At 40.3% G+C, this 26,879-nt stretch overlaps 1 protein-coding gene across 2 annotated transcripts in view; it reads right to left on the reverse strand.

Moving 5' to 3' along the window:
* Nucleotides 1-1,156: 1,156 nt before the first annotated feature.
* LOC306974163 (juxtaposed with another zinc finger protein 1) overlaps nucleotides 1,157-26,879 on the reverse strand; it is a 38,531-nt gene continuing 12,808 nt past the window's right edge. Inside the window, exons 2-5 of one of the 2 annotated variants that reach the window (XM_079571333.1) lie at nucleotides 13,943-14,015; nucleotides 8,848-9,053; nucleotides 4,820-4,989; nucleotides 1,157-1,611 (exon numbers count right to left, since the gene is read on the reverse strand). In XM_079571333.1, the coding sequence (XP_079427459.1) occupies nucleotides 1,435-1,611; nucleotides 4,820-4,989; nucleotides 8,848-9,053; nucleotides 13,943-14,015 (626 nt within the window). In that variant the 3' untranslated portion in view covers nucleotides 1,157-1,434. The remainder of the gene's footprint in view (nucleotides 1,612-4,819; nucleotides 4,990-8,847; nucleotides 9,054-13,942; nucleotides 14,016-26,879) is intronic. The other variant, XM_079571334.1, reaches the window with a different exon arrangement.

Here is a 26,879-nt window from a genome sequence, read left to right on the forward strand (position 1 = left end):
TATATATATATATATATATGTATTTAACAAATAGAAAAAATAAAGTAACTTAATATAGAACTTAAAGCATGCATGTGTGGGTTGGCGCACCGCAGAAAATGAACCCGGGATCAGTTGAAATGGCTGGAATTCTGAGTAGTTTTGTTTCCCCTTGGGATCAGCTGTACGGAAATGTTGTAAGCAGTCGCCGGGGATTGGGAAGGTCAGCGGTTCGATGTCCAGCGTGAGCACGTACGGGAAGTCCATTGGCAAGACACTTCTACCCCAACTCATATACATAGAATGACACTTAAATGTCTTTTATAGAAGTTTTTTGATATTTTTTTGCTTTGAGAATTTATGGTCAATGCCTAAATCGACTGAACTCTGCAAAGAAATGGTGCGTTTCCATATAAAATTCACAATAAAATAGCCAAACTGCAAATAAATTTCTGTAAAAGTTTAAATTTGGCTCAAGAGCCCCTACGTCACAATGACTACACTCTCTGAAGCCTTTGTAACACGTTAGTAAAGCATCGGGAATCATCATTTCGTCATTATTTACAAAACACCTGAGTTGATGCTGCATGCGTTGCCGTAGTAACTGTAAACACTGCCGCTATAAAAGGGCTGGGGCTCGTTGGCTTGTAGGGTCTAAACATACTCATGGTTTAAACAATCATATTAATCACTGTTTTGTGCTTATTAATGATTAATAAATGATGATGAAAGCTTTGCTAACACTTTAAGTGGAGTGATGGTGTGTAGTCAACCATTAAAAGTTATTCGGTTGGAGAAGGATGTGTTTGTTTTCTTTGTTTTGTTTTGAACTTAATCTCAACCAAATCTCATTTCATCTACATTATTTTCCATGCATTTTACATCGAAATGCATTGAAATGACTAAGGCCATTATCTCTTATGTCATTTATTAAACTTATTGTACATTTTTTCATTGCAAAGTTCCTTCTAAGTGTATCTTTTCCTTTTTAGGATCAGTTAAATGATTCTGATTTTGAACTGTGTGAAAAGGATTGAGGCAAAGTACTTCATATCCACTAATCCAACCATTTTAAGAAGTAAAAAAAAAACAATCAAATCAATAAATAGATTAAAATCGCATGAGGATAAATACTGGCTCCAGTTTGAAACTTGAATGTTTTGTTATTTGTTTTTTTTGACTCGCGGACGCTCACACACCGTATTCTCCCATCAGCGAGTTGGCGGTATTGTCTTGCCAAAGGACACAACAACAGTGCGTACCAATGAGAGTCGTTTCGAACCTGCCGACCTTCCACTTACGAGGCGACCGCTCGACCACCTGAGCCACTGTCGCCCCCGAAAACAAGCCGCGCTGTCGGGTTCGCGCTTTGTATTGCTAACATTCTCGGCTCATCTCCGTTCATTTTGAGCGGTGCAGTGATGGGGGGTAGGGGGGGGGGGTGGGGGGGCTGGACTATCCCTGGATCTTGCGCAGGACCTCGGTGGACACGGGCGGGTGGAAGTTGAGGGTGTGATGCCGCAGGCCCTGGGAGGTCTTGTAGCTCTTTCCGCAGCGACACTTGAAGGGCTTGCGCACGCGGATCTGAGTGCGGTGGCCGTTCTTGGCGTGGTACTTGATCCCGTTGACATTCTGCGGGAACAGACACAACCGGTTTGGTGGATGATTGTTAGAAAGATTTTGAATTAGGGCCACGAGATGAATCAAAGCCGTGATTTGCATGGTTGCGGTTAGCTTTCAAAAATGCTTTTATAAAACGGTGTCTGCAAACATGTGGTCTTGTTATGGATAACACCTGCTTTTTGTGTCGCGTAACCTTTTCTTACAACATGCTCCATTTTTTTTTTCATGATTTACATTTTCTTCATGTGCCTTGTTATCCTTTTTTTCCTCAAGAAGTGAATAAATAAACCCTGACTTTTCACAATTACACGACACACAGTCCTGTTTCCAAAAGAATTAACTTAACCGCAAAGTAATCTTATTTAGAAATATAAATTCTATTATTAAAAGTACATGTATTTGTGTGATAGTTTTAGGTCCACGTGCTTAAAACTATATTGCTACTTTTCCGGAAAGGTAGCAATGAAATGCATGTGCTCCTTGAGCAGTTCATATTTAGTACATTTCTCCATTGTGAGATCAATAAAGGCTGTCTTATCTTATCTTATTTACTGTAAGTCCTCTCTATAATGTTAAAGATGCATTTGTGCGTATTTGACCTTGTAGTGACCCAGTGGCTGTATGAGAGGTCAGCATGACGCCTTTACTTTCCATCACAGTGGTCTCTAGGATCCTCCTTGTTTGGAAAGTAAAGGTACTGTCCTGACCACTCATTCAGCCGCCACTACAAGGTCAAATACGCACAAATATTAACTTTTTTTTTCTGCAAAAAAATGTCCATAATCTTTGAAGTTACAAGACATATTTGACAGATTTTTGTAATTTGCATTATGTGTTAGAAATGGTCCTTCGAGCCGGATCGAGAGCCGTAAATGGATGAAGCTCTCTGTCCAAACATTTCTCCACCACATAGAAAGAAAGAAACTAAGGCACTTTTCCTAAAAATCTAAATTCTGTTTACTTTCTCTAACAAGCCTTCATTTTATGAGACTCGTTACTTTAAAGTATTTCAAAACATAGCATGCAAGGTGTTCATTTATCCCAGGCACAGCCGGCAAAGAGAAGACTGAAATATGAACTGCGAAATGAATGCAAGAAACACATGCATTTATGCTTTTAGACGTGTAAACTACATAACAAACAACCAAACGTCAGAGACAGGATAATATGTTGCAAAGAATGGTACACTGACTAAATAATGTCACTCTTTGTGATTTGCTGATTGCAACCATTTTCAATTCTTTTTTTTCTTTTTTATGTGTGTGTGTGTGAGCTACCCTAGCTGTGGGTTCATTAGTCAAAGCCTGTCCTGTTTGGAATCTGAGTGGAGAAAAGGAGGAGACAGAATGAAATGCAAATAAATCAATCTGGGTGCGACAGTGGAGCCAGTGTAGACACCTCCTCGGGCAGAGCTGTTATCTCGGATGATCCATGAAGCGCCAGGGCACAAACAGAGCCACTGTCTCACAGGCTCGGCGCTGTCTGCTGCACGGTCGAGCAACGCTCATGTAAACTCACTTCACTGCCGTTTTTGTTTCTTATGGCCAGATGAATTGGATTTAATGGACTAAACAATGCCCTCTGCTGGACACAATGAAGACTGGAATATGTTGAAATGTCAAAGGTGCAGCACGGTTAGCGCTAACGGAAGGCTAACATAGCTAACAGTTAAGATGAGACGAATAGTGGAAAAAAATATATAATGTAATCACTGTAATGTAATGTAGTTACTGATTAATATAAGAAAATCTGCTGGACATTTTAGGCATACAAATGAAATTGCAGAAATGGTATAAAAATATATTTTTATATATATTCCATCTTTGAGTAAACTAGTTTTTGATGGGGGAAAAATTTACAAAGTTTTTAGGTTAAAATAAAAGCTCAGTAAATCTGGCTGTAATTGACATATGTTATTGTTAATGTGATAGTCTGTAATATTGCAAAAATAAGGAGAGAGAGTAGAAATTTAAAAGTTAACTATCATGTCCCCCCTTCCTGATTTATATAATATTACTTTACATTAGGTAAAATTGCAGGCCAAGCTGCTCAAATATAAGAAATCTTTTAAACTTATAAAACATTCAAACTTACAGACTATCACATTAAAGGAACACTGCGTAATATTTTGGATTATAATGTTGCCAGTACAGGTCGACAGGTCATTATGTTTTTTACGCCTGATGCTGATTTTTTTATTGACCGATGCCCTGTTTATAATCCTGTGTATGAAGCCTCTAAACTGTAAAATGTGTCATTGTTAAACTGTGACAGAGGGGCAGAGGGCGCTATATTAGAGGTATATGGTTGATTTAGTTAGGATATTAGTGTTTAGTAGGTACTTTAGAGGGAGATTGAAGGACAAAAAAACTGTAAGACATTATAATCAAAATCTCCAACATAAAACGTATAAAACATGATCCTAGGTTTACAAAGTTGATGTTTCTCAGTTCCCCTGAGGCCTATGAAGTTGTGGGAGGACTCATTTTAAAGCCCTGACTGAGGTAGTAATTCCTACGCAAATTGTCTCACTTTCGGTTCCGGAAATACCGGCCTTTTAGCGACATTACATCGGCCAATGGCTGATATTGTTAAACACCAAAATGTTGAATTCCCCTACTGTAGGTGCCAGCAAAACAAAAAACAATTTGTTGTAAATGTATTGGATGAAAGGTTACGCAGTGTGGCTTTAGGATAAGACAGGAAAATCTGGTGCCTTTCCAACTTTAAGTAGAGATGTTTTGTTCCCAAAGTGGGCCACACATCAAAGACTTAAAAGATGCACTGATTTTGAAATTAAGTTTACGTTTAGTCTACAATTATTGCCATTTGAGTAAAGGCATAAAAATAGAGAAGTTCAGGTCTATAAGGGGGGCCATGATGCTCTCGAGTTTGAGAATGGCTTCCCCAGAGTGTGAAAAATGTGTGCTGAGAGAAAAAAAGTATTTAAATATATAAGTTCTAATATAAAGCTATGGAGGAAGTCGGTTTAGTGAAATAAGCTTATTGTGTGAATCGGTCTATTTGGTTGGTTGGTTGGTTGGTTGGTTGTTTGTTTGTTTGTTTGGTTGGTTGGTTGGTTGGTTGTTTGGTTGGTTGGCTGGTTGGTTGGCTGGTTGGTTGGCTGGTTGGTTGGTTGTTTGTTTGTTTGGTTGGTTGGTTGGTTGGTTGGCTGGTTGGTTGGCTGGTTGGTTGGCTGGTTTGTGTGCGTGTATACCTTGTATCTCTTCTTGCAGCCGGGCACGGGGCAGGCGAAGGGCTTCTCCTCTCCTCCGTTCATGCACATGGAGCTGAGGATGGACTCGGAGCTGATGGCGCTCTCGGTGGTCCACGACTCATCGCTGTCCGACTCCTCCATGTCTGCCTCCTCCTCGTCATACTCGCTGCCTGGGGGGGAGAGAGACAGAGGCCGGGGGGCGACGTCAGAGCCGCGGTGATGTGTTTTAGTCCAAGTACAATTTTTTCAAGCCCAAGTCATTTTTTGAGTCCTAGTCACTGAGTGCTAGTTTGAGTCAGAGTATAAATTCAAAAAGTGCGAGTCGAAGTAAAGAAAAAGACAAGGAAGGTTTGTCCTTTTGTGATTTGCCTCCAAGTACAAGCTGTGCAGTGACAGTATTATGACTTAAATCTCAACTAACCTCAACCATCTAAAATGAGAGGCAAATGCGGGCAGAGTCAGGTGTATTTTACAGTGCAACTTTTTCTTTTATTGAAGCAATACTTGACAAGGAATGATCTACTTTTGCTCAAGTAATTAAAAGTACTTTGGCCACTGACCTTTCAGCAGCAAGTACTCTGCTGCAAGTTTTGTCCTTTTCACAAAGTCTTCCCCCAATGACTACGTTTACATGCTGTCAGTATTCGGATGAAGGTCAATCCTCATCACACACTTTATACACTTTTGCTTATACAAATTGTGCTAAAAAGAAATCCGCGAAAGGTGAACCGCGTTAAAGCGAGGGACCACTGTATACATGCCTTTTAGTCATGTGACTTTTGTTGTTATGGTGGCCATTTTGAATACCGAAGTAGAATTATGCAGTACTACAACATGTAACAATATCTCTACTCAGGAAATAAATGAAAGAAAACTGATTGACAGTGGCATTTTTATGTACTCGTAATCATTGCTCAAGAAGAAAACAGTAAAAACACGGCCCCAGAGACGTTTATGAGAAGAAACCTGTCAGTCAGAGTTGTTAGCATGCTACCAGTTAGCATTTAGCTTCAACAGCTCAGGTCTGACCTCTCCAAGAGAAAGCCCTGAACCACAAACATCTAGCCTTGGATACATGTGATAGAGGTCAGAGCTGAGCTGTAGTATTTCCTCAGTGTTCATAGATGTGAGCCACACATGTGTTTATCGTGTTGAGGCAGGTGCTAAGCGGTAGCATGCTACCTTCTTGAGCAGCTTAAACACTGGCTCAGACTGAGACTTTCTTGACATGAGCAATGATTACGAGTACATAAAAATGCCACTGTCAATCAGTTGTCTTTCATTTTCATCCTGAGTAGAGATATTGTTACGTGTTGTAGTACTGCATAGTTCTACTTCGGTGTTCAAAATGGCCGCCAGAACTATGCGTGAAGTCATTGGAAACGGATGTATAGCAAGGGACCACTGTATCCCGATCCAGCGGTCAACGTCTCAACGCACAGAGAACATCATGACGCAAATATGCTATCTCAGTGCTTTCTACCGTCAACCAAAGAACCACCAGGCCGCACATACAAGTACTTCCTGTAAGATTCCTTGTGGATAGAGCATGCGCAGAAGACATATCAATGTTCCTTTCAATGGGGAGTCGTGTATACATGACCAGAAAAGGAGTAACCCAGGGCTGGAATTTGAGCATATTCTGTTTTGTTTTTTTTGCTTGTGTTTACATAGCCGTGTGCTATCAGGTTATTGCTAATATTCCGGTTATGAGCGGGTTATTGACTGCACGTAAACGTAGTCAATGATATTACTTCGCTAATGTTATTCACACTCTGAGATTACATCCAATCAACAATACTTAACCTATTTTAAAACCAAGCACACCAAACCAACGTAACGACTTCCCGCAAGAGCCATGTTTTCCCTAATATAGCACTCCACTTCTAATTACTGGTTGTGGAAAGAGGCAGAAATGCGCCGTTTGGCCCAAAAGTGTTTGTTTCTGCGAGCGAAAAACACTGCTGGCAGGAGAAAGGGTGTGATTAAGTGCGAGCGAGCCGAGCCTCTCCCCCCCCACTCTCATACATGTGCGCTGAGACGGTCACACGGAACGCCCAGCGAACCCCCCCCCCCCAATAACTACCACTAGAACTACTATCACCACCGCCGCGCAGGAAGCCCCCCATCGCCCCCCTCCTCCCTCCAGGAAATAGATGGCACCCTGGCACATGTTGAAAGGGCTGGACGCGCACATCTGCTCCCGGGCTAAGCAACACGAGGCCTCATGCCAGCGCTCAGCGGGACCAGGCACGGTCGTTAACACAGTGTGCGCCGCGGAAAAGAGCCAGCTCCCCCCATCAACCTAAACCAGGCGGGGAAAGGCTAATCCGGCTGCTAGGTACTCCTGACCGTGGGCCTACAAGCGGCATTAGTCGACCTTCTCAGTAACGCATTACCCCTGCTGTTAATGAGATCAAATCAGGGTGAATGCAGGAGTCCTGAAGTCAAATGAAAGACCTTTTTAAGACTTTAGAAGCTAAATCTGGGACACGCTCGAAAGTGTGATCAGTTCACTCCTTTTGGAAACATGTCAAAGGTACAGTCGCTCAGAAAGAGGCCTCTCACCTGTCTCCTGAGCCAGACACAGCCATCATGTGTGTAAAAGTTATTTCCAAGTTGTATTTGTGGCGTTCGCTCCCGCAGGACTAGCTTTTAATGGGTTTGTGATACACAATGAGAATGCTGTAGCTAATGCTTGAGGCCCCTGTGCTCTCTTAGAGATTATAGCTGATTTATTTAGGGCATTCAGGTTTAGTAGGATCGTCAGAGGGAGCTTGTTTGAAAGACAAAAATCAGTACCGTATTTTCCGGACTATAAGTCACTCCAGAGTATAAGACTCACCAGCTAAAATATGCGTAATGAAGAAGGAAAAAACATACATAAGTCACTCCGTAGTATTGATTGGTTAGCTACATGAAGCATAAACAACGGACTAAATAGGTGTGTGGTTTGTTAACGTCACATAAACAGTTCAGATAGCTATAGCATAAAGAACATACCAAACTCTCCATCTCACTCCAAATCACTAATCCCATTCAAATTTTCATCTTCGGTGTCACTTCTGAACAATCGCCTTGGCAACTACCTGGGCACGGAGGCATAACTGCACCGTTGGCAAACCTCTCCCGGCAGCACGTTTTTCAAGCTCTCATTTACAAACTCATTCCTCTAGCTGAGGTCATCTAGCTTTTATCCCGTGATTAGCCTTGTTTTGTTTTCTTCTCGAAGAGCAACCTCCGCTTCTTGCTCACTCCAAACTTTCCTACTGCTGCTCGATTAGTCTGCAGTGCCCTCTAGTGGCATGTGAAATTATATATTTGAATTTTAACAAAAGGGGGGGGGGAAATCACATAATACTCGAGGATAAGACGCACCCCCTTTCAAACTATGGAAAAAGTGTGGCTTATAGTCCGGAAAATACAGTAGATTCCAAAACAAGAAACGGCAAGTCTCTACCTCTTATGGTTCCAAAACATAAAATATATAAAATAGGTGTACAAACTTGTGACCGATTTTCACTGCGATGTTTCTCCGCTCCTGAGGCCGAGGAAGTTTTGGAGGGGCTCATTATAAAGCCCTAACTGAGGTCTTTCCAACGCAAAAGTCTCCATCACCTTTGGTTCCGGAGATATCGGCCAATATCGTGTAATACCCAAATATCGGTATATCGGCCATGTCCTATCCAGTCTCGGCTTGTCACGACGAATCCTGACGTTCGATAAATTGAGGTAATCAAATGTATGATCTGACTCTAAAGCATAAAAGTGACAAGAAATCTTAGTTCTAAATTAACTTAGCCATGTCTTAAACGTAAGTAGCAATAAACACAAAACACAAAGGAACACAATTTGCCCGAGGCAGAAAGGGAGAAAATAGATAAATACTGAGCCCAAAAACATGTTCACCTGCCATTTGTTGAACGGTAACTCGAAATAATAATAAACCAGTCGTCAATATTTGAAAACCTCTGCTACCTGGACGACCGAGAGACCCTCCCTGCGAGTGGGGGCGTGCACACACACACCTGTCGTACCTGTGGGCGTGCTGCTGCGGAACGAGGACGAGGGCGTGATGGGCGGGGTCACGGGCGGGGTCAGGTTGCCGCTGGTGTGGCGAGGGGGCGTGGCCGTGCTGTTGCGGGACACGCCCCCCGTGATGGACAGGGACAGCTTGGGCGTGGCCTTCTTCTTCACGGTCTCCTGCTCCCTGCGCGCCGCGTCCGTCATGAACCTGCCGCACAGGAAGTCAGCCGGATAAGACATCGGCGAGGTTTACACACAGGTTTACATTCATGCAAACCGAGCACCCGCCTACTTTCAACACTTCTAGATCCCTGCTTTGGTCAAATGGGTAACTGGGTGACTGTGGTTCAGTTTCCAGGAATTACTTCGCAAAACTTAAACGCTTCCCCTAACATTTCCAATAATCAATTAATTTTGGACATTCTCAAAATACGCGAGTGTGGTCTCCCGCCTGACCCCCCCCAGCCCCTTCCAAACTTGGATGTGACAAAGGGAGTTCTAAAAAAAAAATCAAATTTTAGTTTTCCAAACTTAATGCTGTTTTAAGGAGGTAATATGCAAATCAACTTTTTAGAGCTTTTTACTATGTTGCAATGTTCTCTCATCACAGACATACCTTTAGCTGTGTTTTGACCAGTGTTGATTTCGTCGACTAAAATATTTAGTCTTAATTTTAGTCAAAGTGATATTTTTGACGACTAAAATTGGACTAAAACTAAATTAAAAGTTTTTCATGAGACTAAAACTATGACTAAAATGTCCAGATATTTTAGTCGACTAAAATAAGACTAAATAAAAATGAAAGGGAGAGACTAAAATCATCCAAACTTCTATTGACCGTCTGAAAGAGCCTCAGATCATGGAAATTCTCTGCCAAATGATCAGCTCTGAGCTTTGTTCATGTGGAGCAGCTCCATGAAGCAGAGGAACAGATTAAATATGATTATAATGAATATTATCAATGCAAAGTCGACTAAATTCGTCTTAAATTTAGTCGAGACATGCAATTTTAGTCGACGAAAACTAGACTAAAATTGAAGATATTTTTTGACTAAAACTAGACTAAAATCGAATTACATTTTTGTCAAAAGACTAAGACTAAAACTAAATTAAAATATGTTGTCAAAATTGACACTGGTTTTGACCCTCTAGCACAACTTTGAGTAATCTTTGAATTTTCCTTATGCAGTAGCTGTTATTAGTATCGCGGTGGAAGTTAAACAAAATGTTCCTGAGGTCCTATGTATCCTCACCTCTTCGTTTCTTGCGGAGTTTTATTAATTCATCACTTTCTTTTTTTCTTGAAATAGCTGTGCAGCGAAGGAGAGGTGGGAGGGGCTAACATGGGGGATTACTTGAAAATCAGGAAGTGAAACTACTGGATATTATTCCTCTGTTTTAGATCAATAACTAACAAAGTGTAAGATCATAAAGACAGTATAACCAAACACCAACAGAAAGTATAATACCCCGTCTTTGAATTTGTTTTATTTTGAAATGTTTATCTCTTAAGCACAGACTTATTTTCAGGACTGAATCAGAATTTTTTAAGCACTTTCCGTGACTGATAGTTCCAAAGTGCTTTACAGTGCTGCTAAAAACCTTCACACCCATAACCGTAAAGTACAAACAATTAAAACAAACAGTGCTGCACTTGACCATGGGATGCCTTCAAAGTCAACAGTAGTTCAAGTTCACCTACATGTGCAGGTGGAAAGTCCTGGTTGGAATAGTTTATGTGAGACATTTGCCTATGTTTATTAATGACAGCACACGTATGACCAAAAGAGCCACATGTTGGTCGCTAAGACAAATATGGCTGATGCTTATGGGACATAAAATACAGCCCTGAACTGCCAAATGTCTCTTCTTGTTGATGCTGGAAATAAAACATTCCAAGCGCTGTAATTATTCCAGCAGAGTGGAGTTTTAATAGTGAAGTTTGCGGTCGGGAATGACTGAGCCATCACAGTAGATCACCGCAAACGCAGATGACATTTACGGCCGTGCCAGCGGACCGCAGAAAACACACTTTCGGGCGGCCCGGGCTTTACCGTTATCATCCTGCCCTGGTGTGATTTAACGGAGCGTTTAGTGGGGCGTGACGCCTGCTTGACCACAGGGCTCTGAGTACGTACGCGCGAGCCCTTCGGGGTCGGCGCACGCGCAGCGGCGGCGGTCGGCGGCGCAGAAGGCCCTGATTGTGTTTGTGCGGTCCGTGGATGAGTCAGGCTGTGTGGGAAGGCGTCAGTCATTTTATAAAAGAAGCTCACAGTAAAAGACACATGTTCCCCATTCCGTTCTGACGCCGACGCCGAAATGCCGGGCTAACACTGCCCCCTACAGGGAAGTTTGACTACTCTGGTCAAGTAATTGTTTCTGTATTTTTTCTTTTTTTTTTTATCACATTTAGCTTAAGTGGGGCTGCTTGAAGATGTGTTGATGGAGTAAACTAAAGGGAAATGTTTGTTGGAGGCTTCATTCATGACATTTACAATGAACAAAATGTACACAGACCCTAACTATATAAACAAAATGTACACAGACCCTAACTATATAAACAAAATGTACACAGACCCTAACTATATAAACAAAGTACTACATTTGTATGTCATTTTTGCTCCATTTTAGTCTGTGTGAACCAGAAAATGATTAATCTATTACTAAAATAGTTGTTGACTATTTCAATAATCGATTAGTCGTTTCAGCCCTACTACTAAGTAACATTTTCTCCAAGTGTTTTTTTCAACTTTTACTTGAGTATTCATTTGGGTTCTTACTTTTTACTTACGTACTTAAAGGTGCACTATGCAACTTTTTATGTGAAACAAAAACCTTAATATTTGTGCATATTTGACCTTTTAGTGACTCAGTGGTGTTACGGGTGCAGCATGGCGTCTTTGCTTTCCCTCACAGTAAACTGTATGATGCTACAGGAGCAATTGTTTTTCGGGTTCGTTCCAGAAACTGGCCAGAAATCCCCAAAACAATTGATTCTGGAGCATCATAGAGGCCACTGTGAGGGAAAGCAAAGGTGCCATGAGCACCCATAACGCCACTGAGTCACTAAAAGGTCAAATATGCACAAATATCAAAAGGTTTTTTTTTTTTTTACACCAAAAAGTTACATAGTGCACCTTTAAGTAAAAATATTTCATTTTACTCTTACTTATATACTTTGGCTCCTCCCCCCGCCTCTGGGTCCAAACGCATTTCTAACATCCCAGTTCTTCACAGGGATGAGTTTATAAGTGCATTTCACAACTTTCAACATACTGTCACAAGAATGCAAACAAAAACTAGCCTAGCATGCTAACTATAGATGTTTCTTTCCCAATCCACTGCACATTCAGTATAATGAAGGACAACAAAACTAATTCCATGTCAGTACTATTAAATTTAAAAAAAAAAAATCAGGTACAGGGCCTTTAAACCTCATCCTGGTTTTTTCATCTGTAGGTTGCGGGTGACGGTCAAGGAGAGACATTCAGCACACTGTCGGAGCTCGCTCTGAGCCCGGAGCAGCAGCAGCTCCATCACAGAGGTGAGAAGAGCACAAGCCTGTGCCATGTTTTTTAAATAACAGAAGTGACCTTAGTTAGAAGTGCGGCTCCTGATCTTGCTCAGCTTAATTATTTCTTCGGGAAGTAAAAACACTCACCATAGCTTCACTACATCCATACAAAAGTGGAAACCTCTGGATACTTCACAATTCATGGCTCACGATAATGACAACCTCACAATACACCAATACTGCAGTAATCGGCGTATTGAATAAAATAACATAACTATATCATTATTATAGAGAAACAACTATGATTTTTAACCTTTTTTAACATCCTTACTTGCTAAACAACTACATGCTTCATAGTTTACACGTTTAGTTCATTTACATTGTTCTACTTTCTCTGGCATAAATAAGTAAATAACTAAAACCAGACTTACTAAAAATGGGCCGATTGATCCACTTTGTCAGTGGCACCACTTTACATCTAAATGCTTGAGAAACTAGTGCTGTGTCAAAAATGAATACATGAACAAGATAACCTTATTTCTGAAATAAATAGGCAAAATAAAAACTATCATTTAAAGTAATATATGTGATGTGACTGTATTTGGTCCTAATGCTTGATTGACATTGTAGTGCTGCCCTCTACTGCTCTGACTGAATTCTTGACCGTTATTTGCTCTCAATTGACCAGTACAGCTCTGCTGGCTCTTTAATATGCTTGACGTCATCAAAATTATCGATATTGTAATAACAAGCATCGGTATCGTATTGTGGCGCAAAATATTGCAATATATATCGATAAAAATCGATAATATTGTCACACCACTAGATCAATTTATTGAAACAATTACTGCTTGTTGGTGGGGTTATGGAATCATTCAGAGGTGCCAAGGCAAATACAAGAGGAAAGAAGCAGCTAAAAGACAGCGGATGATGTGAAATATTAAATCAGTATGACCTGTATGTTAATATTGAGGGCTGTCCTCGCTCTCGTTTGACAATCAGACACCAGCGTCTTTTTACGTCATGTTAAGGCTTGTTCATACTCCACAAGATGCAAGAACTTTGTTCTTGTTCTTGAGGCAAAAAGAAAAAGAACAAAGTTTGTCTGGGCTCTGACATTTCATTCTCCAGTTCGGCAGTCTTACTGCCAACCCCACATTTCAGCAGCCAAAGCAAACATGAATTTATAGAAATGAAACTAGTCATTTGAGCTCAAACTATTGTAAAATGTATCAGTCACGGTATTGCAAACATCGGCCTATTGCAGCTCTGGGTGTCAGAAAGTTCTTGCGTCTCGTGGAGTATGAATAGGCCATTAGTCTCGGTTCAGCACGTTTAGGCCACAGCCAGAGGTTGGTCCCAAAACGTATGCCTGGTCAGACTGGTTTGGCCCTGGCCTTGGCAGTGGAGACGCTCGCCTTCCCGGGTTGACCAGACACTGACCTGAGTCTGCCAGTGGAAACACCCCATTTGATGATCAGGAAGTGAAAGTATTGGATATTGTGTTTTTAGTTTTAGATCTTTTTCCAACCCACTCCTTGAGAACGTTAAACGGCTAAGTTGATGCTGTATGTAAGGAGTACCTGTTGATGTAGCTCAGGGCCAGGTAGGTGGGCTGCTGTTGCTCCTGCTTCTCCAGCACCCGCGGGTCTGTGTCTGAAAGAGAACAACATTTTTTAGCTAGGAATAAAAATCATAAATTGCAAATCTAATCATAACCACCATGCGACAATTTGCCAAAAATGAATAACTATTAAAAGCGTCATTAGGTATTTTTCCAAAACCGAGCCCAGGCATTCGTTCCCAGGCATTAGAAGGAGGCGGTATTTTCTTGTCAGATAAATTAATAATGTGACTTAGATCTGAGCGCTCTTTTGTTCATGGGAGGCTGACTCAGTGCCGCCCGAGGGTCTCTTGTCTCCCGCCGCACTCCATCATTCCCATAAGTGACGTCAGACTCATAAAAGCGCGTTAATACCCCACACAAGTTGGTCAGTTTTGAGCAAAGAAAAAAGAAAAGCTTTATAAAAGTGCGTGACCACCAAGCACAAGCATCTGTTGGGCAAATATTTATCAGAACCAAAATGTGCGGGAAAACCCCTCTTTTATCACCGCGCCGACCCTTATCAAGGTGAATTCCATTTTGTTCAGGAGAGACACTGCGTGCGAAACACTACGACACAGTAGTTTATTTTAAATTTATTTCGCTTATAAACCAAGAAGGAAAGCATGAAGAATTTTGAATTTTACAGATTTTGGTACAAAATGGTACAACTTAGACATTCGTGTGTTTTATTCACACAGTAGCCAAATCTTCATTTTGAGTAACATTTGTTTGGACTCAGACTCTTCACAGCCCTGTGCTTCGGGCTGTCAGTGTTGACTGCGGTTTAGTTAAGTTAATCTTTCTTTAAGGGACAATGTACAGAGACATTAAGCTCATAGAGACACTGCACCAAATTGGAGCTAAATAGCTAGTTAACAAAACAAAATAAATTAACAATGCACATTCCATAATAAACAATTGCAGCCTAATCTCTACTTTTTTGAAGTGCCAGATTTAGTCCAGTTCTAATTAGAGACCGACCGATATGGGTTTTTCTAAGGCCGATGCCGATATTTTGGGATGTTAATTGGCCGATGCAGATATGCTCGGCCGATATTTTTGACCAATATTTTGGACCGATATTTTTTCAACTGATATTTTTGGCCAATATGTCCAAATGTCTGGTCTAAAATCCTGTAAAAACAAATACTTGGCCACTCCAGCACTGGCCGATTTTATTATTTTAGGTCAGGGGTGTCGAAGTCGTTTGGGTCGCAGGCCGAAATTCAGCCCCCACGGCGGGTCGCGGGCCGCATATATTGTAAAGGACTGTGGCCTCAAGTAATGGCTTACACTTATTGTGCTTCGTGTCAGCCTGTGTCATATGTTTCTCAAAGTGCTACATAAAGTCATTATTCATTCACTCCACATTCAATGGCAATAAGTCACTATTATAGCCACATATAGCCCTGGGGCAGATTGACCATTTACCACGTGGCTGTAATATGCTGTTTATATCCTGATCTCTAAAGCTGCCCCCTAGTGGCTGGAGTGAGCAAACTGGTTATTTCATTACATTAAATCATCTCGCGGGCCACATTGACCTTGACACATGTGTTTTAGATGATCTAATCATAGTTTCGGTCCCAGCTCTGATTAGTTGTCGTTAGCATTAGCACTAGCATATTGTTACTAGCTGAGGGATTTTGCGTGGGGATCAAAAATACAATAGTGGAGGTTAAAACTAACTCAGCGACTGAATTCTCCAGATTCTACACTTCAAATGTCCATATAGATGGAGGTTTAATGAAACTTGTGTTTAACTTGAAGCTAACCAATTTTCATTGCGATGTTGCACTTTCCCTTCTTCCATTTTTCTCCAAACTACACTTCTTTTTTCCTCAACTCATTTCTGTGCAATAAGCTCCATGTATAATATATTGGTTAAAAAATATTTATAACTTGAGAATCGCCTCAGGGACCGGATTAAACCTCCTAAGGACCGGATGCAGCCCGCGGGCCGTGTCTTACTGGACCCACTCCGAGCAGCTGTGAGCTCAAAGTGTGTTCATCGCAACACTTTGCATTGAACTTGGAACACTATTTTTTGTCAAATCTTCGAAAACTTTGTTAAATGTTTACTAGAAGTTGCAGTATTACAGTACAGAATTTTTAAGTCACCATGTGTTTTGTTTTGGTCTGCTGGCAACCGATGGAACCCCTCCACGATTTTGTGATGAGGATTTTTCATCAACCTAATTCGTCACCTCAAGAGAACATGTAAGTTTAGCAGAAACGTGGCCCCTGAGCATCGCGTAAACCTTCCTCACTACCATTCCCCCATACATTTGTTCCCAGTGCGTCTCCCCGTGTGACCCTGCTCTGTTTAACGTGTAGTGTTAGTCAGAACACACTTCCACAGCCGCAGGGGAAGTGGGCGCTCTTCAAAGCCCCGCCTCCCGCCGGCTTTCTTCTAAAAACTGGAGGGAGAGCGGTACTTGCGCAACGGTGAAGCACCAGCGACACCAAATGCTCAAGACGAGAACAGCGCAATGTAGAGGTTTCTTTAGCTCCTTGGAAACACTTACGGCAATTTAGTTACATTTTTGGCTTTAGTGCAATTTTCTGAAAGAAAAAAAAACAGAGAAACGCATGGAAAAGTCTGTGCTGAAATAGTTTTATAAAAATATTGTCAACATTCAAGACAGTTATGGAAGAGCTCTATTGCAATTTTCTTCTGATATTAATTTGTCATTTATGTATCACGTTGTTACCGTCTTATCTGGCATTGCAGAGGTTAAAAATGTCTGAATGAAGAATACAGCTCTGGGTTTATGTAGTTAATCATATTAGCCCCTCAATTCCTGGGACTCTCAACATTGGATCCCCCCCAAGGATGTGTTCTGAGTCCCCTCTTTTACAGCCTTTAGGACTGCACAGCAACACACGCTTCCAAACACCATCTTGGGAGAGTTCGTCATAATTGGAATAATGGCCTCCGATAATGGTGAAAACTACGTTGCTATCTTTTAACATGTTATCCATGAAGTAGCGTTTAGGTTTATTTGGCAGGTAACGCTTGTGGGGAATCCTTTCAGATTTCTTTGCGATTGTTTGCAATAATGGATTTGCCTGGCCCACGAAATCGCTATGTTGGGCAGACCTCGTGTTGGCGAGGCGAGACGAGATGCCCCTTTTGTGTCCCTGGAACATTCCGCAGTGTGGCTTTAAACACCAGAGGTTCACATGCACGGTCAGAGAGGCTTCTGGCTTTCACGTTCTCGGATGTAATCGTTTGCACATGTACGCATTAAGCTTTGACGAGTGCATCATCTCTGAGTAACAATGTCGATGTTTAGCTAATTATTGGAGACCTCTTTCAAGTCCGTCCAGTCCGTGTTCTGGCCTTTTTAAGAGTTCACACCTCGGAGTGAAAAAAAAAAAAAAAACGCTGGCAAAGTTCCCACAGAGAGGGAGAGAGAGAGAGGTGGGACTCCACAGAGCTCCATGGTAATTCTTGGAGTCAATTTGTTCACGTGTTTGGTTCATTTGAAAGGCCTTTAAATGCACACTCTGTGAAGAATCAGTGGCGCTGTGTGGATGTGCTGTCACCGACTCACCACAAGGATGAAGTTTTGTCCCCGTTGTGTTGCCGTACAAGAGGGTTTAAAGCTGCAATGTCATTTTTCAAAACAGATGTTGAAATCATCAATGCATAACTAACTACACGAAGATTTACACCGATTTCAAAGTGTGAAAGTAGGTGGTTAGTTTCAGTCGGAGCTCGGATTGAGACGGTGCTGGGGGGTGAACTAGGCGGACCGCCAAAAAAACCCACTATGCTTATTCAAGTGCTAGCATATGTGATCGGTAAAAATATGAAGGAGTTCGAAATGTGCTTTTATTACATGATGAAGTGAAGATGGTGTCATGTTGAACAGTTATTCAATATGGTGTTATTGCAAAATGCTGCTCAACAAGCCTCTGTCCATGTGTCGTCTGGTTAAGCAGTGATCTCACTCGGTGGTCCCTCTCTCCCTCCTCCTCCTCTTCCTCCTCCCTCTCCCTCTCCGGGCTGGTAGCAGTATAAGCCTGAGCCTGTCTGCCCTCCGGCGCTGACGGCTCATCACTGTAACGCCGTAATACAGTCATTTTGTGTCAGTCCCACCATGACTGTGACGGGCGCCTGTGACAGACTGATTCTTAGACGGGGGAAACGTCAGCGTCTGCTTTGGCCATAATGCAGCTCATAATGGATCACTCTGGATTGTAGTTTCCTTTGCAATAAAAATGACAGCTCGCAACCTCGCATGTCGTAGAAGTGGATAAGTCTGCCAAGAAAAATGGAAATATGATTCACAATTTGTATAGTTTGTTGAAGCAAACGGCAAATACCGCAGTTTTCTGAGCTATCTTCTCATCTTTACAAAACTTTTTTTTTCCTTTAACAAATCACTACCATTAAAAGCCAGGTTTACGTTCATGTGCATTTTATATTTCAGCAATGGTCACGTGCGTCAAATGTTGTTTTGTATTTAGTTAAAATAAATAACAGGAATGTCTTTAAAAATTGTCATTTGGTAAAACAATTCCAAATGTTTTAATAAACTGAATGTGAACTAACTTAACACGGCAAAATACAACCTTAGAGCTACAAACAAAACTATAGTTAATTAAATAATACCACTTTTTAACAACATACATAGTAGGGCCCCCTCCTGGAACCGCCACCTTAACGTGGTGGAGGGGTTTGGTGGAGGGGTTTGCCCTGGGTCTCCCAGAAGCTCCTTATGAGAGACCGACAGGCCTGAGAATCGTGAGGCCGACCTCCCGTGGACCCACCACCTGCAGGAGGAGCCATAAAAGACTGGTGCAACGTTGCCCAGGTCCCGGCACCGGACAAGTGGAAGAAAATGGATGGATGGATGGACATAGTATGGCTGAACGACATGGACAGAATTTCATATCTCGATATTCATGCCAGATATCTCGATATCGATACGATATTATTATGGGTAAGGTGAACCATTTTTCAGAAAAATAAAAACATATTACAAAAGAGTGTAGTTTTATTGATGAAAATCTATTGAATGTTCATATCTCGATATCGATACGATAACGATATATTGTTACTTTTTCGATTTTAATTTCTTAAATGTTCATTTCTTTCAGCCCTAATACATCATTTTTTGTCATTATTCCACCTCATTGGTCAACGCTGGTGATGGATTTTTTTCTCTTAAATAATCAAAACCTTCCTTGTATCAGTAGTGTAAAGGCAAGAAAATGTACCATTGTGCTGTCTGATATACTTCGTTTTACCAAATGACATATCCTAACAGTAGTAAAAGTTCATGAGTAATAATGAATAATTTCTCATATTCTGGAGATTTAAAATGATAGAAGCCACAACATTGATATAATCTTCCACCTAATAATTGCTGGGGGGGTCAAAAAGGCCCTAAAAGGACATAGAGTTCAGGCATGATCCGACATTTGCATTAGTTCAGCCGCTCCTATCCCGGTCTCCTCACCAATGTTAAAAGAGCACATTGAACTGAATCCCGTCACCGCCCAGCCGTACTCCTCAGAACAGCGGCTCTTCAGTTCCCCCCCCCCCACCCCCTCCCCATTAGAGCGCGGGGCGTGAGGTGGAGCGCCGCAGGTGAAAGAGTCCAGGAAATGCCTCGGGAGTGCTAAGTGCGCCGGGCCATCGAGAACGGGAGGACCTTCGGAAATTGCCAATTACTCTCCGGCTGTACGCGCGGAGCTCGGGGTTTCCGTGACAAGAGGGAGGTGCGAGGGGGAACGAGGGGGGAGGGAAAAGGGGGGGTGTTGCAGTGTCCAGGTGCACGCGGGGCAGTTAAAATGTGGCGTTTAAGACTTCCGCTCACCTCCGCAGGACAGGAAGCTTTCACACCGCCAGTGCTCTGGGAACGGACGGGCCACTTCCGACCAGAGCACGGGACAACATTTGCGGGTGAAACGATATATAGTAGTGATGGATCTACAAATATAAAACTACAGTTCATTAAACAATCCCACTTTTTAACAACAAATATGGAATCATTTGACTTTTTGTCATTATTCAACCTCATTGGTCAAAGCTTTTTAGCTCTAAAAAAAGATTGAAACTCTTTGGGGTGAACTTTAGTGCAAAAGTGAAAACTAATTCGACACATTTTACTGTTTGATAAACCTCGTTGGACCGAATGACAGACTCACTGAAAACTACCTTGAATAATACAACATTAATGTGATATTTCTACAGGTCGTTCCAACAGAGCATGTGCCATTAAATTAAAATGTCTAAATAGATTCTAATAAATCAAGCAATTTGTTAATTTCTAAATAGATTCTAATAAATCAAGCAATTTGTTTATCATTAACAGTTACTCGCTCTCGTCACATTGCTAGCAACCCGGAATGTTCTGCCGAGTGACTTTAACGTTATCGCTGTTTCAATAATGGTATTTGTTACGATCACAACATCCATATCAAAAGAAGCGCTTTTAATAGTATATATTTCAGTCACCAGGAGACTTTTTTAATATTGTATTATGCTAGGCCTGTAAGCTAATTTCAGTTGCTAATCATTCGTTAGCATTTTAGGCTAAATAATGTCATAGCCTAGTATTGCTATTTTTATGCTTTAAGGTTTGAGCAGTTAGTAGCTTTGTAACTTAAATTCACCTCTTACCACCCGCCTGAACCAAATGCATTCTGTCCTCTTTGGCCATTATATAGGTCTGTGCAACACCTCAGTTGAAAGCTAAGACCCACAAAACTGATCTTTTTCCTCGCGTTATTGCTGTGTTGTGTCACCTTTTTTATGGTTTTTATTTTATTTTTGGTCACATTTTTGTTGAGTTTTTGTAAAAAAAAAAGTTGACTTTTTGTCACATTTTTGTTGAATTATTGTCATTTTTTGTTTAATTTTTGTCACTTTTTGGTTGACTTTTTGTTGAGTTTTTGTTGAATTTTTGTTGAATTTTTGTTGAATTTTTGTTGAATTTTTGTTGAATTTTTGTTGAATTTTTGTTGAATTTTTGTTACTTTTTGGTTGAGTTTTTGTCACATTTTTGGTTGAATTTTTGTCACATTTCTGTTGAATTTTTGTCACTGTTTTGTTGAATTTTTGTTGAATTTTTGTCACTTTTTGGTTGAATTTTTGTCACATTTCTGTTGAATTTTTGTCACTGTTTTGTTGATTTTTTGTTGAATTTTTGTCACTTTTTGGTTGACTTTTTGTCACATTTTTGTTGAATTTTTGTTGAATTTTTGTCACTTTTTGGTTGAGTTTTTGTCACATTTTGTTGAGTTTTTGTTGAGTTTTTGTTGAGTTTTTGTTGAGTTTTTGTTGAGTTTTTGTTGAGTTTTTGTTGAATTTTTGTCACTTTTTGGTTGAGTTTTTGTCACATTTTTGTTGAATTTTTGTTGATTTTTTGTTGAATTTTTGTCGCGTTTACATCCTTGTTTTCTTCTCATTACTTTGTGGCTGTTTTGGTGCTTTTTTCCCCAAGAAGCTTTTTGATTAGGGTAAAGCCAAACTGGAGAAAATGGGATCCGTTCAGGTGGGAGTTAAGAGGTTACGGTTCTGTTTGACATTATTCGCGTTATAAACAATTTGCCTGTTTTGTCAGGTGACTCACAAAAATCAATTGCATTTGACACTTTTTTCTTATTTCCAGCCGGTATTAAATCGATATTAACAATTTCCATATCCTATCTTGCACATGTTACTCTTGCGTGCCTGAAAATGTGAGGCAGTTGCAGTGTTGTTTCTGCGAGTGTCTGGGTGTGAATTTGGTCGGGACACGTCTCGGACATTTGAGAGTCTCTGGGGTCTATAAATATCCCCTCGTTAGGATTCCTGTCATTAAAGCGGCAGCCAATCAGCAGCCGGCCCACACTTTTCACCGCCCACTCTGCCTCTGTGTGGAAGCGGTCGCCTGCTGCCCCCTGCTGGAGCAACAACGCCATGACCTCTACTGTTGCATTACTGTGATGATAATAACCAGTTTGGATGTGTCTCTGTTGTGTAGGTTTAACCCCTTTACTCCCGCCTGAACCGAGAGGACCTTTTTCCTCACGATTTTTTTTTTCATCATTTTTTTTGTTGGGTATTCAAGACACTTTTTTGTCATTTTTTGTCACATTTGTGTCATTTTTTCGTCAATTTTTTATCACATTTTTGTCACATTTTTGTAATTTTTTTGTAATTTTTTTGTAATTTTTTTGTCAAACTTTTATCACATTTATGTCATTTTTTGTCACATTTTTGTCATTTTTGTTCGTCCATTTTTTATCAATTTTTTATCATTTTTTTGTCACATTTTTGTAATTTTTTTGTCCAATTTTTATCACATTATTGTAATTTCTTTGTCACATTTTGTCACATTTTTTGTCACATTTTTGTCATTTTTTCGTCCATTCTTTTATCACATTTTCGTCACATTTTTGTCATTTTTTTGTCAAATTTTTATCACATTTTTGTCATTTTTTGTCACATTTGTCATTTTTGTTCGTCCATTTTTTATCCATTTTTTGTCACATTTTTGTCATTTATTTGTCCATTTTTTTGTAAATTTCTTGTGACATTTTTGCCACTTTTTCGTCACTTCGTCACTTTTTTGTCAATGTTTTCTCGCTTTTTTGTCACATTTCCATCATTGTTTTCGTCTCAGTTTTGTTGCTTTTTTCACAGCTTTTTTCCAGAAGCTTTTGGACTGGGGTAAAGCCAAACTGGAGAAAATGTGCTCGGTTCAGGCGGGAGTTAAGGAGTTAAGAGGTTAAAACAATGCGGCAGGACTTTTTCTTCTTTTCTGTCTTGTATTTGAACATAGTGGGTACTTTTCACTCTCCAAAACGCTGGCACCTGTCCAAAAGTAAAACATTAGGTGGTATTGCTTTGAACCTACAAGACAGAATTAACCGGCTGCTGGAAATACTTTAAAGTGTTACCAACCTACAAGTTTGAATAGCACTTAGGGTTGTCATTTCACTTGAGCTGTATGATTTTAAGAAAATAATAAAAATATAATCAGTAAAAGACATTTTCACAAATTGATTCTAAAAGTACAACTCGGTCTGCGTTTTGAACATGCATTTTAGCATCAATATTTGCAGATATCTCATGTTTGTAGAGGTCTAACTACAGGGTTAGCAGGTTTTTAATATAAGACCCAGGACTTCTTGTTGAAGGAAACTCGTCTTTGCGATTTGCTAATTGCAACCAGAAATGTGGATATATTACAGCCATAGATCTCACTATAGTATATTACAAATAACAACAATTACAAAATCAAAAGCTAAAACAGCCAGATACATTACACTTACATTTTACATTTTGTGAGGTGTCTTTTGAACTGATTTACTTTCTGTAGTTCTGTTCAAACCTACCCTAATGACATTGTGATATTTTTTTGTCATTTCTAAGACGAGAACTCACGTATCAGAATAAACGTGCCTCTATGTGTGTAGTTTCCATAAATTGTCACCACCACACGCTAGTTTGTAAGCTCAGCTGCTTTGTGAACCAAAATATATGCTCAAATGCAAATGATGTTACAACCAACCCCAGTCAGACAGGCACCAGGACGGAAGACATTATCGAGACAACACCCTTGGGCGACATTTGGCAAGCGGCCCATCAAAATTGTCCTACAAACAAAACATAACCACCAAAAACTGTTCATCATAAGTCCAATAAATCAAACCAGCAGGATTATCTTGACGTTTCGCTACAGGACATGTGGTTTATTCACAATCTTTTTGTACCTGGATGTTTATTTGACTAATCAGAATTTATCAGTGACTAGAGATTTCAAACCCCTGTGCGCTGGAACCACTGATCAAAACAAAAAGACCTTTCCGACATTTCACTCAGTGTCAGACTGACTAACAGTTGGTTAAGTTTTGGCAAAGTTTTGCAACTCCAGACTGAAGTCTTACTGTATCACAGTATGAATCGTGTACAGTGATATGTGATGTATTGACACAATTAGGGCTGCAACTAACGATTATTTTGTAATCGATTAGTCTATCGATCATTTTTACCATTAATCGATTAATCGATTAATCGCTTGGCTGTGAATGGTGTAGTAAAATTTTATTTTTTCAATTTTTTTAATCACATTATAGCTTAAGTGGCACTGTTTAAGGAAGTGCTGATGGCGTAAACTAAAGGAAAATGTTTGTTGAAGGCTCTATTCATGAAATTTACATTGTACAAACCTCCCCGACCCTAAATACAAAATCAAAGTAGGTTTTCATCAAAAATACTACATGTTTTTGGTCATTTTTGCTCCATTTCAGTCTGTGTGAGCCATAAAACGATTAATCGATTACTAAAATAGTTGTCGACTCTTTCAATAATCGATTAGTCGTCGATTAATCGATTAGTCGTTTCAGCCCTAGACACAATACAAATCAATGTCAGTAGTCTTCTTCCCTGGAATTGTATCAGTGGCCTGAGGAACTGAGGTCATTTGATTATATGTAAAAGAGATGGCACTTTTGAAAGTCGGGTAAAGTAGAGTAAAAATGTATCGAGAGACGTATCTCCTATGATTGGATGCAAGTGGGGCGTGTAAGGAGAAGGATTGCAAGACAAGGCATCGTCTGAACTGAAGCCAAATCTTCAATGAGGATTTTACTGTCTTGTCGCCTGTATAAACAGACAGTGAGAATTGAATAGGAGAATGAAGCAAAGCCAACAGTGAAGTTGGTTTAATGGAGTTTGTCTCTATATGAAGCCAGGCGGCAGAATTTGAAGCACCAAACTGAAGCCAATGTTTGAATATTCGATTATTACAAGACCAGTAATAATATTTAAAGTAAGGAAGGCCCGCGCCCCCAAGTTTAGATGTTTGCAAATACTACAAGCGCAAGAAAGGAACTTCATGAATAACAGAATCAAGTTTCCTGAAAAAAGATTGTGATGCATTGAAACAAGTATAAAGGGGAAGTATATTCATTTTAACGCAATTGATTCGTGCAACCACAGAAAGTCCGAAGATTGACCAACGGTCTGTTAATGCGCAACAATAAAGGGGAAAGGAGAAAAATCACTCTCATTGGGATTTAATTTGTAGCCTGACAACCGTCCAAATACCTGTAGTGATCTTATAGCCGCCGGAATAGAAGAGTTCAAGTCAGAAACAAATGAAAGTAAATCGTCTGCATATAAAGACATTTCGGTTTCTATACCAAGTCTAAATATTCCTCTAATTCCTGGGTTTGATCTGTGTTGTTGCAAGAGGTTCAATCAGCAACGCAAATAACAAAGGACTTAAGGGACAGCCTTGCCTTGTAGAGGGAGTGAGGCAAAAATAGGCCGATTGCAGTTTAGTTTAGTTTAGTTTAATTTTAGTTGAGCAACTACATTTTCCTGATTTACAAATGCACATTAACAAGTCACAGATGCTCAAAAGGAGTCGGCTGAAGCAAGAAGCTTATGAGCGCCTGCCCCACATTCAACATAATACACGTTTACCATTTACAGAAGTACGTGAGGACTGCATCCACAACCAAGAAAAAGTTTGCACATAAAAAGGAAATGAGATTACATGAGTGGAACGCCTGGACTCCATTGCTTACAATTCTTATTGGAAACTAAACAAGCAACAAGAAAATAAGAAAATTCCTGTATTCGATTTTCCAAACCCAGGCACATACAACGGTGTTTAAGATTGACATTTATGCTCTTGCATACATCACAATGAGAATTATGATCACACAAACAGATGCATTTGTTATTATTATTAATATTATGAATGTTATTACCATCATTACAATTATTTGTTTTATTATTTTTGATGACATCCTAGATATTGCTATTGTAATATTATAATATTACAATATTATACTATTATACAGGCATATTTAATATTCAGAGATTAAATGGAATCTTGTTTACTAGACACAAAGATCCTGATAAAACATTTGTTGTCATTACTATTGCCACTACAATATTTCTATGTACAAGTGTTGGTTGTTTTATTATTTTTATTTTTATTTTTTTATTATTTTTAGTCGTAGATGTGGGTCCAAATCTAAGAGAGGCCATTTTCGGCAAAACACATTTTCTAATTGTTTAAAATAAATATTGCCACTCCACCCTATCGAAAGTCTTCTCGGCGTCTAAAGAGATTAAGGCTTCCTTGTTGTTTTCAATTAAAGAGTCGTCTATATTGGACAACGCCACCCTCAACAAAATATTGTTCGTGCAAGCTCTCAGTCATCCAAGCATGTCCCATCATCGCAAAGATTCCCCCAAATTCTAATACGGGTAATTAGAGCTGCAATTTGTCAGGCACTTCACTGTAATTTTTCTTTTAGCGAGATGGTTATCGACTAAATGATGAAAGAAACTGAATCACACAATCAGTGGAAAGGTTTTTTGAGGCTTCGCAGCATTTCACTGTAAACAACTTTGAGTGTAGATTTAGCTGAAGTTGCCAGGGCAAGAAGAATGCAGGGGGTTTGCTGTGCGGGCGGCTAATTAAGGCGCAGAGAGTGTTTGGAGGTGTTTCTGGAGCAGCGGGAGCCGGATGGGGGCAAAGGGGTGGGACGTGTGTGTGTGACTGTGTCTGGTCTTTCTGCAGAGCTGGGGTCCCTGTTACAAGAGAAGGTGTGTGTGTGTGTGTGCGCTGGTGTGTTTTAAGTGGCGCGTATGGGACAGCAGGAGCACCGCTAATTGCTAAGCTACACCCTAAAAGCACATTCAGGAAGTGGAGACACAGCTGTCCGCGCTCCCTTCAAACTCCCGAGCGACGCGTGCTTTCAAATCCTGCTCTCCGATGTCTGTTTTAGGGGGACATCTGCTGGGAGGAAGGTAGACTGTGTTCTACAATGTTAAGTGGTTAAAGTTTAGATTTTTTCAGCGGGTTTTCTCCTTAACATATAGTTTAAAGTAAGAATAAAATAAAACAGACGACCAAACTCGCCCTTTGCGATGCCTATTTTGCATT

This window comes from Gobius niger (assembly GCF_951799975.1).
Source record: "Gobius niger genome assembly, chromosome: 14".
Taxonomy (NCBI): domain Eukaryota; kingdom Metazoa; phylum Chordata; class Actinopteri; order Gobiiformes; family Gobiidae; genus Gobius; species Gobius niger.